Genomic DNA, 18,438 nt, shown 5'->3' with positions numbered 1-18,438 from the left:
CATGCAGTGCATGCCAATTCGTGCACGATCGTACAATGTGATATTGTGTCCACATTTCTTCCTTCCTGAACAAGTTATTGAGAAGTACAACTCGCTCTCGAGAAACTCAGATCATGTGTTTATTCATTCTTTTAGAATTTTGACTGCAAAAAAAATAAATAAATAAATAACAAACAAATAAACAAACAAAAAACGACAACCTGCAATCCCAACTTGAATACAGACACAGTCCTCGGAGGATCCATATGAGCCAGAAGCGCTGGGGCGAGTTACAGGCCCGACCAGAGATCACCCATCCTATTCCGACACTCTATCCAGACTCATGTTTCCAGTAGATTGTCGCGTGGTAGTCATGATACCTGCGTGCTGTGTCCAACAGGATAGGTTCTGAATTACGCGGCACGGAAGGCCTAGTCGACTTCTCGACTGCAATCACTCCTCTGGACGTGAAAGTGAAACAAGCACGAAGAGGAGCGCGCAAAACCCTCCACCTAGCTTAGGAATACGTGATTGCCGTCTGCGATCATTCCGATTTCAAAGTGGCCGTTTCATTAGGTCATTTTAGCACTGATCTCGGATTTTTCCAAAAACAAGTCGATACCTATGTTATATATTTACTCATCCTATCGTTACCAGAATTGATCACAGCCGGGTTGTTCTCTAGCAAAACTTTTCCGCTTGCCTTCCCACTTGGTTTTCTCAAATTTCCTGTTTCCTTACATTCCGATCTCTTCTAGACATTTCTCCGGCCAGAAATCACTCCAGTTTTTCCATAGAATGGATTCTTATAAGTCACAACTGCACCAGGCTTATGATCAGTAGACTGTTGCGACACCAATATACATGTGATGTACGTACTACATAATAATCAGCGCTTCAAGGACTAATCTAGAGAAAAATAGGTGATTAGATTACATGTAATAATTCACAAAGGAAAACTCAATTTAAACGTTTTATAATTACATGTTGTCTTCGGTCTCTTCGTGTCATATCACAAAGAATTGCTATGAAAACTGATGAAACTTATTTACAAGCCGGGTCTGCTAAATCTGCGAGCCACGGTGCGAGCCATTTTTGCGAGTATTTTTTTTTTTTTCAATTGGTCTGGGAGGTCGTCGACTTTTCACCAAGAAACATAGATCTCGCGCCCGACTATCACTAAACTATCGCTATAAACCGCCCGCCCGCCATCTTGAAAGCGGAGATGACGGAGGTTCAAGACTAAAGTAAAGAAAATTTTCTGAGAGAAACGTACGCCTCCACCGTCCCACCGCTACTCGAATGGGTAAGTGAATGGTATCCATTGGCACCTGTCATCCATTGATATCCACGTTGAAAATCATTCAAGAAAAAAGAGAACAGTATTTCAGGGCAACTCCGTGTATTGGCGTCAAGAATGGTGAGTGAATTGCGTAATTTTAACAGGTTCGCTCTTTAGTGAATCAGAGTTATCAAAACTTTGTCGGTTGGCTGACTGCTGCATGTGGTTGTCTCTTCCCTTAGAATTTAATATTGCGATCTTATTCATTTTGTTCCGTTGCTCTTGTTCTTGTTCTCATGTGAATATAAATAGAACAAATAAAAAATCTTAACATTCGTTCTAGGGCTCGCATGACTCGTATGACTCGTATGGCTCGCATGGCTCGCACTGGCTCGCCCTTTAGCTCGCATGGCTCGCTGGCTCGCAAGTCTATAAAACTCATTTACGAGGAGTGTAAGGGTAAATGTGCGAGAGTCATCTCCTCGGATAAAAGACGATTTCTAACTCAAGCATTTAAATATAATTTTCATATCACTGTTCCACGGTACCGGTGTCAGACGTTTTTCTAGGAAAATTGATCATCGAGTCTTTGCTGGCACTCTGAGTTGTTGTTGAGCCGAGTCACTGAGAATTACTTTCTTAAGAGATTGTTTAACCTTTTTAAACATCATATGACCAGTAAAATGTCCAGAAATGGTACTTGCATAAAGTTCAACTATTTGCTGATTATATAGAATGAGAAACTCTTACCTTACATCTAATTAAAAAGGCTTTTTCCCTTGCCCTGCCTCTCTTTTCTGTCTCCGTATACTTCAACATGGTGACTGTATCTAAATGTTTCACCGGTGGACCGGTGAAGAAGGAATTACTAGGCGGAATACATCGTTCAGCACCGTTTATCCTGTTTGTTGGTTGCCGCTAAAAGATTAGTACCGTACAGTTCAGAAATGTCCGGCCTAAGTGGTGACTGAACCAAAGAGCCCAGCAATGCTTGAATCAGACCGTTTGAAGGAAGGCCTTGCCATCTTGTCAAGCGAGCTTTCAGTCTCATGGCTTCGAGAAACCTGCTCACGTGAAATGGCGATCTTGCTCAATGTCCAAACAAAAACTCGTTGTATCCTTTTAAAGCTTTGCTCGCATTGGTAAAAGTCAACAAACCTGACGCGAAGTGTATACAGCTCGAACTGAACTAAACGTCGGTTGAGAAAATTTGAAAAATGAAATTTGGCAAAGGTGCGCATGGACAAAAGAAACTGCGTCGTTAATTTTGAATTTGATTATCAAATGTGTGAAATTCTCGCGCATAGCAAGGAATTAATAAAAAGTTTTGTAAAGTATCAAATCAGCGCATTTAAGTTTTCATTGCATCATTTACGTACCAGGCAAAGTATTGCCTCAGAGACCACTAATTGCCTCTTAATTCCCTTGGCGTTAGTTTCTAAATATACTGGTGCATTTTTCATCTCGCTTTTGACCGCATCACATTATGTTGACTTTTCCCCGCGCTTTTACGCGCGGGAAAACGGGAGATGGAGTCGTGGCGTTGCCACAAGTGTCAGACTCACGTGGTCCAGGAAACGAAGATCCCACGAAGCCCCGAAATCAAATCGCTCGACTTTCGGCCAAAGCGATTTGATGTAAGACAAGAATCCATGATGGTACATGTAGAAGATTTTTACACGACGTATCTATGCACGATAAAATATATGTGGAGCTTTGACGAGAAAAAAAAAAGGTGGGACTTGGTTTTTTGCTTGAATGAAAATCCTCGAAAATCGTGATATCATTGAAGTGGTCCATTACGTTCTTTTAACAGTCAGGAACTGTTTGGGTGTACAAATTGTTTTAGGGAATTAAATTTCCTTTGATTGGACACAAACCACTGAAATCCTTTCGATGAATAAATCTAATGGTTGTAAACAATGGCAGTTCAGTGGCTTAACGAGTCCTTTACCCATCTCCCCCTCCAGACTAGACGTCCAGACTAAAGGACATTCGCGCTAATTGTTTCTGCGCATCCTTACTGCGCACGCAAATTCACACACCACGTCATGCATGAGTGCGCGCGCTAAGTACTACTGATGAACAATGATAGGGCAGATGGCCATTGCTACAGCTTTGCCTGGATTTAACGACCTTGGACGTTCGGTGACTCCTATTTTCTTTCCAGAAACAGATTTTATTTACAATTATCTCCACATTGTCCAAAAATGAACAAAAAATCAATGTGGGAAGTAAAAAATTTTCAAGATTTCTGTCCTCGGGACATCGAATCCTGCCATCTGAATGCGAACTTGTTCTTTTAGGAACCTCACCAGCTGACTAAATTCACTTAATTAATAGGTCCACTTAAACAATATTTTTGGGCTTACAGACTCTGTGCCTTATTCGCTAACGAAGCCCAATTTTTTCAGATTTAGGGTGTTCTTCCGGGCATGTTCTCTCTAAAACGAAGACGGTGACCCCCATTTTTCTTTTTTACATTATATTTAACTCATCATCTCACTGTGGTAAAAGTCTCAGAAAAAATTCAATGTTGGAAAATTTTCGCGCGAACGTCCATAAATCAGGGTTGTATGTTTCTGTCAACCTTTCAGGTGGAGTATGGCCGCCATCTTGCGCGACTCCATCGTCATCGTCGTCGTCACCGTTCGTCGTGCGTACGCTCTCACGAGTAATACCGCTAGCCATGATAACCATGAGAAAATCAATTCATGGGTTTTCTTTTCTTTCCTATATGAGTATGGGGCTCCGCTTGGGGGCCCTTCGGAACGCCAGAGCTCCGCTATAAATCAGTAGTGTCGTTTCAGCCTGAGTTTGTCGTCTTTGTTGGGTCACTCGGGAAATAACATAATGTTTCCAGATTCAGGTCCCGCACATAGTGATGGAGCAGCTCAGGGCAAGAGCTTAAGGGCCGGATACATGGTACTCCCTTATTTGTATGTGCGGCCCCAATTTTGGTCTGAAAAAAGGTCAGACTTTTGACCATTTTGGTCCGAAATAGGGAATGTTTTCACTCTGGCTCAGCACTGGGTATTGGGCAAATTTGTAGCTCTTCCCATGTTTACACATGAAATGGAAGCCAGGTCTGGCTGGCTCCATTTCATATCATGTGGAGCCGTGTACTAAATTTTCGAGGCCTGAAAAGGCCCGGGATACATCAATGTTAAGTCTAAAATAGGGTATGCATGGGGAATCAGAGATTTCTGGTCTGAAACAAGGTACAAGTTTTAAGGAGTCAAGGTTGGGCCGCAAAATCCCACCGAAAACTTTAGAGTGTCCCCCCACGGGAACATAGGAGGAAAGCCGAGCTCACTTTCCTGGTCTGTTCAACCTCGTTCCCAGGATCCCTGGGATCGGGAGCGAGGTTGGAAACCCTGATCCGGATCGTTGGAAACGCAACCAAAGCGCTCAAAGTGCTCACAAGTTAAGAGCATTTTCAGAATAGAGAAATATATCGAAAATTTCAAATTCTCAGCAATAGCAGTGAAAACAAAATACTAAAGCAGCTGCATCGTGCATCGTGCATCGTGCATCGTAAAATCGGAAATTGTTGACATCAGTGAAGTTGATTGGCTCTCTAACAAAAGCTTTTATTGGGGAGCCCTTGTTCCAACACAAACACCCAAACAAAGCCTCTCTCAAGCTTTATCGCCGCAAGCATGAAATAATATTCTTAGGGCTATCTGTGCCCGGTCCAAACTCAATGCGAGAGAAAGATGAATCATTCCAGTCTACTTTTATTTCTATTACTCTTGCTTCTGGTCGTCCTGAGAGCCTCATGTTCACTCAATTTGTACATAAATCGCACTGAATCCAAGAAAATTCTCGGTGGGTTGCCTCGTTGCCTTGATCCAAGATCGATCGATTGATCAAGAAACGCTTCAAAACGATACAGATTTTATTAACCTCGCTGTTATGTTTCTCTATCGTAGGGATCGAGGGTGACATATACTACATACGAGACGGGCAAGTTAAACTCAACGCCGTCAACTTTAACATGACGGTGCCTTCGCGAGTGGATCGTTTGCGATTTATTTGGTACTCTAAACGGATACCGTCCAAGCCCATGGTAAGTAACTTGGCTGCGTAGAATCCTGAACGAGTGGATTTATGTACGTGCAGCATTCGATAGCCTTATTTCAAGGCTATAAAGCTTGTCGGCTTGCGGCACACTTCATTCTGCACGACAGCAATAGCGCGAGTTTGTTTATTTCATCGGTCTTCATTAATTTTGCCCGTCGATTCGCTTGAAACTAAACCCGTGTTCTACGTAATCCTAGATCTTTCACGTTTCATAAGGAACTTCATTCACTAAGTGTATGAAATGAATGAGAACGACGAATTATGTTTAAAACTGTACACTTTGTAACTTGTTCGTTTTATTGCCATGTTTACAATAGCCCTGTATTACCCTTAGCGGAATTGTTTTCTTTGTTGGAAATCATTGATGACCTTTTCTCTCCTAGGGATACTACTACACTTTAGAACTGAGATCATTTACTCCCGATCTTCTGGTTGAACCAAAGGTGAACATAGAACGACTTGGTCCTGTTCCAGAAACCAAGAAAGGTACAATGTTGGTCTTCGATTACCCGATCAAACGTTCCAAGCGTGCGAGAAAGTTAGCCCACGGCACGAAGTACATTTGGGGCTAAATTACTCGATCGAGGCTTCAGATTTCTCGTAAATATAGAAATTCATTGACTACGTGGGGTTTCAATCGAAAAGAATTCACCCAATGCTCTTAAACGTATACTGTTTCCTCATTTTCGTCGATAAGTATGAAGGCGTGCGGAAAAGGAACTGTGCACAGATTAATGTAATGTAATTTACACTCAAAGGAGCAAACTTCACGAGAACGTTTGATCAAAAATCTGGTAAGATAATGCATCTTCTCTTAAAATTTTAAAAGCTCCTAAGATCACATTTGCAGAAAAACATCATTCGGGAAAACACGCGCTGTCTTGCATCGCTCCAAAACGTCAATTTGTAAAACACAATTTGGCTTATCAAACTGATCACATAGTTGGACTGGATATCTGGCACCTCAACTTTCGATGTTTCCCGTAACCGTGTGTTCCTTTTCCGGATATTCCGGCATGGACAAGAGAAGATAAATTTAAAAGTGGAGAAAAAATGTGTGTCATTTCGAATGTTGAAACTTGAGTTTTATTTGTTGTTATCAAGTGCTGTTTACTTTCGAGATACAGAACATATTTGCAGCGTAAAAAACGATTGCTAATGACACCTTGAAGAGCAATAATAACACTGAAAAACAATTAAAATCGTTGGAACATTACGCTCTCTCTGAAACTTCCTTCCTGGGCATATTTTAGCTTGTTTTGGTTGTCTGTCACATAGTGTTCAAGCATTATTTGGAACTGATTTTAATGTATGTGCCAATATAATTTTGTCTTGATGGACCACAAAGGATAATTATCCTGCCTAAAACGGTCTGGTGATTTTTTTATCTGATATCACAAGGTTTGCATTCTACTCAACTAACTTAACTTCCCCACTGACCCCCCCCCCCCCCCCCATTCTCCCTAACCCCCCTTTGTGTTATTTTTAGCCACTAACTGGACAGTGTTTGTTCAAAAAAAAGTAACTTACATAATTTAACTTAACTAAAACTTACTCGATTAGCCAACCAGAAGCCTTGTCTACTGAACTGATATCCTGAAATATTTATCACAGAATTTGGATACATTAAATAACTAATCGTTTTTGGTATGATTTGGTGACATACATTTATCAATCAGGTTCATCTAGTCTCACCATTGGTACTTTGGCTTAACTGCATTTGCCAAAATACAACCATGCCTTGACCAAATTCAGCTGATATGTGTTATGCCACCAGAGCGTACCAGAAAAGTATGATTAGGAATAACAATCCTTAACCTTTGATTTTGCCCTTAGAATTCCCAGTCGAAAGAATCAGAATTTAAGACAATAAGACAACTTCACAGCACTTTTTTTCCTTTTGTTTAAAAACTATAAACATGTTAACTTGTGTAAATTTACAAATTGATAATACTAATTAAAGAAGTTCATTGATAGAAACAAGTCCTAAATTAGTTCAAATTTTCGGTAAACAGTGGTATAATTATCATCAAAGGTGGAATATAAATGGCCATAAACAGATTTGATTATTTCATGACCTGAAGGCAGTGATTATTCAAGCCAGTGAACCAGGCAAGAAAGAACATAAAACCAGTCAAACATGTCACAAACTGAACAAACTGGTCATCCTAGCTATCAAATACTATCTTGCAAAACCTGCAAGCTGCAGAATTGTTTTTCTTTGGCATAAATTAATCTTTCAATATGTAATAATCCATTAGTAAGCACTTACGATGTTCCAAGAGATCTATAAGTGGCATTATTATGCATAAAAAAGAAAGTTATCCCAAAAAAATCAACAGACCAATATTGCAATTTTTATTGTTTAATGATGACTCGTTATTCCATAAATTTGAGATACTTTTTTGAATATATTTAAAAAGGCTAGCAAGGAGACTGAATTTGCATTTTGAAACCAGCAAGTAAATGTATAGTATTCGCATGAATATAGGCAAGCTATACCAGTGATAATTTTCAAACTTAACACTTAATTTGTTTAACTGACGCGTTCTGGGACACTTAAAGCAGCCACCTAAGCAAACCTGTGTAATCTTTTCTTGTGGATGTTTGCTCCTGCATCAAAAAAATTAGATTTGTATTTTGAATAATTTTATTATGTACAACATGCTGTTGTTTAGTTAAATTGCTTGAATATCTCTTCATTGCAGAATTCTGTGTAAATATGACCTGTAGTGGAACCAAGGATGGCACAGCACACATGTTAATCCAAATAAACATAACTTCAGAAGAAAGACAGTTCATGTTAAATCTTCAAAGGATAAAATCATGTAGAAAAGGTATTTGAAATTTTGCTTAACAATATTTAACTATGGACATATCTCTGTCAGCCTTTGATTTACATGGTTGTCAAGATCTCTCACTCCCCCTGATGATCTCCTCTGTTGAGAATCCCAGAGGAAGTGTCGTTAGAAACTAGGGGGGCGGTGTCCTATTGGCTGCATTTCAATACATTCTTCTTCTTTTTTTTCTGTATTTAGTTACTCATGTTCATACAAGTATTACCAAGCCAACAGTTTCACCACAGAGAGGTAAAAATATATGTATAACCTAAACACGGAGCAGTACAATCTCCAGAATAGTCAGCTTTAAAATAAGACATAATGCAGTAATGCTATTGTAACCTTTTGCTTGAACTGATATCCAACAGTTGGAAGATATGTGCTGTCATTTACATGGGCATTTCTTTTCTTGTAATAGTTTATTAGTCAACATTTTTTGAATGGAGCTGTTGTTTGGGTAACGCACAATAATTGCCAATCTTCTTCCTTAATAACTTCATTTATTACTGCACAAAATGAATGTAAAATTAGAATTATTTTGGCCCTGCATATTCAATCCTTGGATTAAGCTTAATCTCGGATAAACATTAATCCTCTTTAGATGGCAGGATGGCTTTAAAGTATTTATTCAGATGGAAAACTTTTTATATACCTTTCTATAAATATTTTTAGTGTGAAGGCAATTTACTAAAACTGTAGATTTTGCTGTAGAAAATTAGAAATTGTTTTAGTAGTGAAGTAGAATCTAGCTGTAGTTTACTGATTTGACAATTATATAATTACTCACTCATAATTGTTGCTGCTGGAATTTATAGAGGATTAATACATTTTTGACTCAGTGTTTTTCAATGTACGTATCATGTTTTACATTCCTAAAATTGTTACATAAACCAGTTCAGCTTGCACCTTCTGTCTGCCAAATTAATAGTACTAAAGGAGCCAAACTAATAAACTCCCTCTCCCCTCTAACCAGAGCTGATTTCTCTTAATTTTAATTATGATTACCGAAGTCCTGTCTTTTATACAAAGTAAATAAAAAACACTATTGCAGGGCTGCCTTAATTAAATAACTGGCTATTTCCTAGCTTGCTCACAAAGAAACTTTAATGAGCAATCCTGGAGAATTGAAGCAGTCTGAATTTGAGTAAAGCAAGGTTGGGAAAATGGGCATCTTTTGGAGGCATGTCTCTTCTTGACCTCCAAGCTGCGGGCCAGAGATGTGTCTGGAATTAATGAACAGAGAAATTCTATACATGTTAGTAACAAAGCCCTCACAGAGATCCATGCTGACAAAAGTTCAAATGAGGCCTGAAACTACTGTGAAATTGATGTTAAAATCTGTCAAAATCCAACTTAGCTTTTGCTGATCCATGGCATCATCAGGGGTATTCACTGTGGACTGGCAAAAATTGGGATTTTAAAAGATTTTAACATCAGTTTAACATCAAGTTTTGTCAGTAACTGTATCGTTATATAAAAAGAGATTGTTTTGCCTTTTTCAGCTGGCACTGAAGCAAATCGACCCATCTCCCCGATGGATAAAACAACGGTGTTCTACATTGCAGTAGGAGTGGCTTGTAGCATTATTTTTATCATTGCTCTTGCGGTAGCCGCCATTCACGTCCATTCCATGCCAAATCCAAACAGCAATAAAGATGGGGCAAGGTTGGCGGCATTTGGTCTTATTGATTGGAGTAGCATAATTATAGCTTTTGAAATCTAGCTGCTTCATGATGTAATGCATATGTGTATTTTAACAAGTATGTTAAATCCTGTGTGATAGGCAGATGAGAATGGCTTTGTTGTCAAGTGTAGCTTGCTTAAATGTATTATACTTCACTCTCTATTTTAAAAAAATACTTCTCCCTCCCCCTCTGCCCACTTCTACCAACAAGTTATATGTGACTGTGAGTCTTTTTTATGATTCAGGCTAAGAAATGTCTGTCCTTGTTATTGTTGTTCTCATAAGCTTGCCTAGTACAACTCTTACCTGCCTTATTAATAATTGTTAATTATTAATAATTATTGTTGATGTTTGACTTGTGTTAATAAATTTCTGTTGATCTCTAATTATTCATAGTGAGTCTGAGGCTGCTGGAGGGCAGCAATCTTTGTCCAAAACACCTCTTATCACTGCAGCAGAGCAACCAAAACAAGTAGCAGTCAATGCAGGTATAAGAACTACAACATACTGACATACATGCATATGCATAAAAATCTTATAAACTGTGTTTAAAGAACCATATAATTTATTATAGACCTGAGCGCATCAAATGCCTTGTACATTGTGTCAAAACAGCTCCAAGAGGGACGTACATCTCGAATAAAATTTATAACCCAATAAAAGCTTTCATAAATGAGTACATCAAGGGCGATTAATATGAGGAAAATAAACCATAGCTTGTCAGTAAGCCACTGCTTATCTTGAGGTCGTCACACATGAAGGGACTATTTCCTGCAACTAGTCCCTGCAACTAGTCACAGGAACTGGCCATTTTTACCACAAAATCTAGTCGCAGGGACTTAAATTTGGTCCCTGCGACTAGTCCCACCAATTCACACTGGTTTTAATTTTTGGGACAAGACCCTGTGACTTGGTCCTCAAAACACTGTCAACTGTTCGTGGGAGAAGTCCCTGCTAACAGTCCCTTGGTGTAAACTCTTCACAGGACTAGTTGCAGCGACTAGTCCCCTCGTACGTGCCAACCTTTAAATTAATCTGCAACCATATAAGCTAACGCTTGTCGTACGTCTTCCTTCCGAGACTTTTCCTTCAACAGAATAACTTTGATATGGAACAGTTTACCTGAAAATATCAAGGATTCAGACACTATAAGCTCTTTTAAAAGTAAACTTAAGTCATTTTATTTTACTAGACTTTTAAATGTTTTTGATGGTGACAATTTTCGTTCTTTTAAATTAATTTGTCCTAAGTGTCGCCGTGTTAATATTTTCTTTGTCTGTACTTGTTAAGTTGATTAGTATATTTTAGATTGTATTTGTGTTATTTAGATTATTTGATTTGTAGTTTAGTCGGGTCAGGGAAGGGTTTTTTCGGGATATTTTTTAGGGGGTTGGGTGTGGGTGTATTAACCAAGTAGGGGACTTATGTCCTATTGTTAAGCACCTGTACTTGTACGAATCCTAAAATAAAATGAAATAATAATAAAATAAGCTGCCACATTATGCTACACTATAGAAGTTTAACCAGTCAAAATCTTAGTACAATCTTGTTTTAAGGTAATTGCTTTGCTGCGAGAAAAAAGATTCCCTTTCTTTTGGCTTTTTTAGTTGTAGAGAGAAGAGAACTTCAGAGTGTTTTCTAGCATGTTTCTTCAGTCAGAATGTTTCTTTTTGTCTTTTCACCCTTTTCTCCCCTGTAGATGGAAGCAACTGTGCTCAAAATGGTTACATTCCAAATGCAAACCACATTCCAGTGAAGGTTGAAATCCAGGCAGGTCCAACAGCAAATAGCCTAGCCAGAAACATGCCTGCTGTATTGACAATTCTAAATGGAGATGTACCACATGTAAGGCCAAGGATACCAGGAGGGTTTCCCGTCAGGGACAGCACTATTAGCATTACCCCGAGTGATGGATATTACAGTGCAGGGGGACTGCAATCAACGCAGAAGGGGAAATATGGCAACAGGGACATGAAAGCAGAGTTAAAAGACTTAGAGGTGGAAATGGATAGGATCACTTTAGGGGATCTGCTTGAAGAAGGTGAGGGAAGACCTCTTTTAGAGCTGCTTTCAAACAATAGGAAATTATTTCTCTTCCCTGGTGAGATTCTGAATGCTTAGGAGTAAGTTCTGTTAGCTTATAACATCCACTAAACAACTCATATCTCAAGTTAACAGGAGTTTGAGTTAGCAAATATGTATAGGTAATCATATGAATGCAAGTGCAATCTACACCACAAGTGATATTTGAAAATTCTCTCATTGCAAATTAAAAATAAACGATAAATTGGCCTGCCCTCAACCAATCACAATTGAAAGTAATTTTCTCAGTTATAATAATAAGGCCTTTAATAAATTTTGGTCTTAACTCAAACTGAAGCTTGTTTGAATGTTGTGGCTTTCAAGACTTATCCTAAGCTACAACATTAAGCTTTTCTGTTCTTGTTAATTTAAAGGAAATTGTGACTTTACAGAAGTTAGAGAGAGGATGTTGAGTTATAAGGTACTATTAAGTTTTGGAAGCTGGCGAAATTGTTGACTTACCATAAACGAGAACTGTGAAACGCAATCTGGCAGAATCCTTCTCGAAAGTTTGCCTTCGCCATGGAAATTCCAGGAAAGCTTGGCCTCTGATCTGTGCGTCTCCAAACTGCCACTTCAGTTAACATGGAGTATACCCAGGCTGTTGTTTATGTTCAGTTGAAATAGCAAAAAGCTCATATGATGCGTGATACTAGCGATAAACGAAATATGAGGCTGAAAAGGCTCTTGAAAGTATCAATTGGTAGCTGGTTTAAATACTGCATTCTTTCTCGCGCTCGCCTCAACGCTGCCTCGAACTTGCGCCAAGTCCCCTTTTTCGACAGGCCCACAACTCTACGCGCTTCTAGCTCCAACGAAAGAGAGGAGCCTGGAGAATCGTAAGCCCACTATGGCCACACATTGAATCATTTGACAAAGACATTAAACTAGCAAAAGTCGTCTCTTTCGTATAGCTTTGTATCACAGTGCTCTCTCTGTTTCTTTTCTTGGTCACAGGGACTTTCGCTCGTATTTATAATGGTGTTTTAACTGGACCCGGAGAAGGTCAACAACAACAAAGCGTTTTGGTGAAAACTGTCTCTGGAATGGCATCGGCGGACCAAGTGAACCTGTTACTGATAGAAAGTTCCATGTTAAAGGACTTAACTCACAGAAATCTTCTGCCTGTTATGGCAGTATGCTTGGAAGATGAGAAACAACCGTTAGTTATGTTTCCATTCATGAACAGAGGCAATCTGAAATTGTTTATTAAGAAATCCAGATCTCCGGAAGGTGGTTCCAAGGTAAGGCTCATTTTTGTAAGATTACATTGGCGCTTCTCAAGCTTAGGAGATGTTACTTGGCTGATCACTTCAAAATTCCTTTCCTCCATGGGGATTGGAAACTACATCCTACTTCAGGTCACTGTGACCCATGCCACCGCGGTTGTCCCTGCCCTTGTTGAAAGAAACACCACGTGATGAGACGGTCTTATAGCGCGCTCTCGAACTTGCGGGCACCTAAAACTCCTCATATTCCGGATCGAGAATCATTTTCTGCGAGAGGGAATGGTATGGATTATCGTCGCCCGCCCGCTTTTTTCGATCGTTCCCACTGACTGAAAGCCTGCAACAGGCTAGAAATAGGCATATATAGTTAGTTATTTGCTTTAATTGTATCATTTAATTAATCAATAGCGTCAGAATATTTTTTTGTACCCGTGTTTTGTTGTTACATAATATTGAAGCGCGATTTCGTGGTTTTCCTGTTAGAACGTTTTGGATCTCGGAAGTTGGACACCTAATCAGTTCACGCGTTAAGGTGTTCATGAACTTTCTCAGACTTCCGACCTTTGAGTTTGTCGTTGATGGGATTAATACTCCACTAAGCCTAACTGCTACACTTATCTCGTTTGTTTAGTCACTTACGACAGCAGATCTTGTTCATGTTGGTATTCAAATCGCCAAAGGACTTCAATACTTAGCAAGACGAAGAATTGTGCACAAGGATATAGCTGCAAGGAATTGTGTGTAAGTAGGGCAACAGACAAGTCATAGCTGCTTGGTTTAGCTTTCGTTACTTTATTTGTCCTCATGCGAATTGGCAATCTCGTCCCAAGACCCCGCGCGTTTTGGGTCAGCGGTGACCGAACGCGCGACGCTCTAGACGAAATAAAAAACATGAACCAGAAAATCCTGGTTCCTTTTGATTATGCGCACGCATTCAAGTTCAATAACGGTTTCTGAACGTGCGCAGAGAGAGTAACCGCCGTAACTAATGCTGGCTTACCTTCCGATTTCTCCCAGAGGTCTCGATTCCTTGCAATTGGTTTTAACCAAAAGGATCGCGACCTCGGGGAAAAAAGATTAGCGAAGTAGAATTTTTAGTGTGTTATTTATGCCTAAACAAGAGATATAAGGGTTGGGCTTCTTCGTGGGATTTGGTTAGGTAGCGTTATAGGATTAGCGTTTGATTTAGGCATTTTGTTACACCGTAGCAGAGAAGCTATCTTCCAGGCCAGGCAACAGAATTAGATGCTAAATCTGTTTCCTACGTTTGAGCAAATGTTCTATTACCAGTCAAACATGATCGAAAATATTGTGAGAAATGCATGGTATGATTTTTATGTCGTAGCATTGATGACGACTTGAATGTGAAAGTAACAGACTGCGCATTATCAAGAGACTTATTCCCTCAAGATTACTGTTGCCTTGGTGACAATGAAAACAGACCAGTCAAATGGATGGCGGTGGAAAGCTTGGAGCAAGGCAGATACACTGTGGCGAGTGACGTGGTGAGTGTGGAGAGCCTGGGTACCACGTGAATATTTTAAATCAGTCTCTTTACTTAGTACACCGAAACTAAGGTCCCGTTCACACTACGCCGGAGAAATTTGAAGACGGTGTTTGTACTCTGAAAATGCATCAATTTTTTTCCGTCCACACTACGTCGGAGGAATTTAAAACGCAGCAATCACCCGGCGCTCGTTTTAGATTTGTGTCTGAGGAAAACCTGGACAAGATAATCACACGATTATCGTGACGTTATCGTTGTAGAAAAGCTCCGTTTTCAAAATGTTTTTCCGTCCACACTAAAACTCAAAGCCGGCGTTTTCAAATTCCTCCAGCTTGAAAAGCTTTTTCGAAAAGCTCCGTTTTCTTGACGGATTAGTGTAGATGGTAACCATAGAAATAAAGCTGCGTTTTCAAATTTCTCCGGCGTAGTGTGGATGGGGCCTAAAAGATTGATCGTTAAAGTCACGCAAAGTAAAGTACTCCAGAAAGATTTGTTCATGACAGTATTTAGATATAAATTATACCATTGTGCTTATTTCGTTCGTCTTTCTTCTTCTGATAAGTAAAAGCAACCGCATCTCAAGTTTGTCTAAGAAATGGACAGGAGAGCTGACCTGTGGAACCACGGTCTTTTGCAGGCGAAACCAACAAAAAGCGCTGAGTAGAGAAAAATAAAACTGGCTGCGTAAAAGCTGTGATCGAGATGCGCGCGATCACTTCAGTTTTTGTGCTTGTGCACCCGTATTCTCCTTTCCATTTTACTGAGATTATTGCTCGTCACTCTTAGAGAATAGAGAGGTTTTTTTTGTAGTGTAATAGTTGTATCTCGTTTCTGGGGGGGGGGGGGGGGGGGAAGAAGCAGTGCTAAAGATTGAGGGAGAGGGTATGTATTGCCTTAAGCTGTTTTCTCTTTGAGGCTAGCAATTAATAGTTTTTCTTTTTCTTTTCCTCTTTTTCCCTGTCTGTTTATGCGCTCTTCCTTCAAAGTGGGCCTATGGTGTCACTCTGTGGGAGCTGATGACTCTGGGACAACAGCCTTATGGAAACATCGACGCTTTCGAGATGCTGAACTTCCTCAAACAAGGACACAGAATTTCCCAGCCCGTCAACTGTCCTGATGAACTCTTCACTGTCATTGCCTGTTGTTGGGCTCTGTCTGAAGACGAGCGGCCAGGTTTTGGGCAGATGATCGTGTGTTTGACGGACTTTCTTAATGCTCTGAGCAATTTTATCTGAAAGAAAAATATCCGGTAAATATCGGAAGAGGAGAAGGCGTCATTGTTTGTATGGTGTGTCGATGTCAGTGTCCTGTCTTCTAAAGGCAAGCTACAGGCCGGGGTCGCCTCTCTTTTACAAGTTCGCAGCAACAAATAGTTGACAGTCTGTAAAGGAATTTACTCCAACAGTTCATTTATCAGTTCCATATAGGATGTGTGGCACTACTCTGCACTCGGTTGAAATTGTTGCTCGAGCTGACCTAAATTCAGTGTAAATGGACCTCAAAGGAAAACATGGAACGTTATTGAAAAACTTCTTGCTGAAGCATCTATCACTGGCTGAGGAAAGTCATATCTCAGTTACTTGTGTTTGTAACCAGCTCATGAGAAGCGCAATGATCGTGTCTTACTTCCTTCATGTGACTTGTCCAGCGGTTTACACTATGGAAGCAAAAATTCCTTGACTTCATGCATCACAGCCGGAACAAATCTTTCCCAGAGAGAGAGGAAATTAAGGGTAGCCCTATAGCAGAGACTAGCTAATATTTTGCCCAAGAATATACGTGAAGAAGTAATGAAATAGATTGCTAAGTATAGTGCATTTGAGCTATGCTCACTGAGTGGTAAAATAAGTTTGAAGCTCCTGTGGTCTAGCTTTAGTCCAACGTGCTTCTCTCACCCAACCGAACTTTCCAAGCTGATGACGTCACCCCGTTTCACCCTCTGTCATTTGAAAGTTTGTAAAACGGTTCTAGGCCAAAAGAATTTCGTTTAGTCATATCGAAACGTAATATAAATACATTTTCGTGGAGTTATGTTTCTGCAATCAAATTCAACTGGATCCCAGTTACAAGTGACGGAGCGGGCGCAAAAACCGCGGGTTCACAGGTCATTGACAGAGAATCAGTGGGTAAATTCGATTCTCAGAGGTAATATATTTCACTTGTGTACGATAGATTTTGCGTTGTGGTAACTGAAATATTCCTCGAAAGATTATTTTTTAATAAATGACTTTGAAGTATAAACTGGCTTTGGTTGGGGTTTGGTTACTTTCTCGTCCTTTTAGGCCGCGATCCTTTTGGTCAGCAGTGAATACGCGACCTCTTGTCCGATCTGAATGTTTGTGCATGCGTAGAGTACTCGTTTTGTAATCTAAGCCCAATCTCGTACTTCGAGTCTTCGTTGCTTACTGCGCATGCTGTTCGAATTCCCGACCGCTGGTCAAAGGGAACGAAGACGCTGGGTACGAGGGTGATCTCAGCCAATCAAATTTAAAGGGAAGTCCGAGAATCAAGAACTTCGGGAGGAGAATGCTTTGGTTATTACCCTGTAACAAAATTATCGTCAAACCTGATAATACCCACCCTAACCCCATGAAAATAATCCCCAAAACCCGCCAACATAGATTCATTCTGAGTGTAAGCGTCATCCCCCTTCTCCACGATTTTAAACACACGCTTATTTCAAAACTTTTCTCACAGAAAAGAGCTAGCTATTGTACTCTCGTTCCGATTTCAAGCTTGTTTGGCACCTTATTTCGTTGCAGTGAGCTCGGAGATCGAAGTATGATTTTATCTTTCGTCTTTGATATCATTATTATCAGCTACTTCTACAGGTTTACCATGTGATACAACCTACAACCCAAAGTTTTTTTGTAGGAAAATCCCTTTCAACAAGTAATTTCAAACAGTTATGAAACTCGACTTTCCTCACGTACAATATAGTTCCTCACCACGACCGAAAATGAGTCGGCCAAAATAAAAACACCCTCGAGTATATATGTTAATGTGTGCGGGGTTGAACGAAAAAACCACCATGAGGGGATATGATTTGAAAAGATTTAACGCAAGCCTTTTCACTAAAAAACTAAAATCGATTATAGTAACGTCGGCCCAAATCTGAGATTTTGTTATGGCAGTATAGTTTTGGGATGATAAGAACTGGCATCCATAACTTTCATTTGAATGACGTCTGTTTCCTCGGACTTTCTTCCATTTCCATTTCTAAATTAGGAAGAAAACTCCATCTGTCTAGTGACAAATGAGTATAAAGGTTTAATTACTTGTTCTAATAGTTGCGAGGAAGAAGACCGTGTGATAGAAGGTGAAAAAAACAAGAAGTTATTTACGAAGTGTGTAAAAGGCATATTAATCTTTTGTACAAAACAAACAAAAAGATGACGGATAGCTGTGGAAATCGGAAGATTAGGAAATATTAAAAATTATTATCTTGTCCTGGGGAAAAGCTTACGAGTTTCGCTCATCCTTTTATCCGATCGTAATTCTCCTAAAAAGCATGTTCGATGACAATCTCTTTTTCAACACTAATGTCAAACTCGATCCCAGAACGAGATTGACTCCATTTCCTAGATGCTCTATCTTCTTTTTTTCTTGTTTTGTTTTGTTTTGTTTTACTCTTCTTTTTCTGTCACTTTCGGACAGCACATTATAAATGTAAATCAGGGCTTGTTTCCGTCCCTCCCATGTAGTTATAGGTTTACAAGCTAGTCGAGCACATGTTCTGGATTTTATTT

The 18,438-nt window shown here is 39.7% G+C and overlaps 1 protein-coding gene across 1 annotated transcript; it reads left to right on the top strand.

Moving 5' to 3' along the window:
• The first annotated feature begins 4,857 nt into the window (after window positions 1-4,857).
• LOC110050301 (inactive tyrosine-protein kinase RYK-like) lies at window positions 4,858-16,930 on the top strand. Its single transcript, XM_020756214.2, has 12 exons — window positions 4,858-5,092; window positions 5,197-5,333; window positions 5,731-5,833; window positions 8,056-8,184; window positions 8,386-8,436; window positions 9,690-9,852; window positions 10,268-10,359; window positions 11,571-11,912; window positions 12,911-13,197; window positions 13,814-13,923; window positions 14,528-14,687; window positions 15,676-16,930. The coding sequence occupies exons 1-12, from the start codon at window positions 4,981-4,983 to the stop codon at window positions 15,922-15,924; spliced, it is 1,935 nt and encodes a 644-aa protein (XP_020611873.2). The 5' UTR covers window positions 4,858-4,980; the 3' UTR covers window positions 15,925-16,930.
• Window positions 16,931-18,438: the final 1,508 nt, after the last annotated feature.

The sequence above is a fragment of the Orbicella faveolata genome, unplaced genomic scaffold (assembly GCF_042242905.1).
Source record: "Orbicella faveolata isolate gen_17 unplaced genomic scaffold, um_ofav_v1 contig_25, whole genome shotgun sequence".
In the NCBI taxonomy this organism is placed as follows: domain Eukaryota; kingdom Metazoa; phylum Cnidaria; class Anthozoa; order Scleractinia; family Merulinidae; genus Orbicella; species Orbicella faveolata.
This window is presented reverse-complemented; position numbering and strand designations above follow the sequence as displayed.

Coding starts and splice junctions, on each gene's coding strand:
- LOC110050301 (XM_020756214.2), top strand. CDS start 4,981: ATGAATCATTCCAGTCTACTTTTATTTCTATTACTCTTGCTTCTGGTC. Junction 9,853..10,267: donor AGCAATAAAGATGGGGCAAG/GTTGGCGGCATT, acceptor AATTATTCATAG/TGAGTCTGAGGCTGCTGGAG. Junction 11,913..12,910: donor AGGGGATCTGCTTGAAGAAG/GTGAGGGAAGAC, acceptor TCTTGGTCACAG/GGACTTTCGCTCGTATTTAT.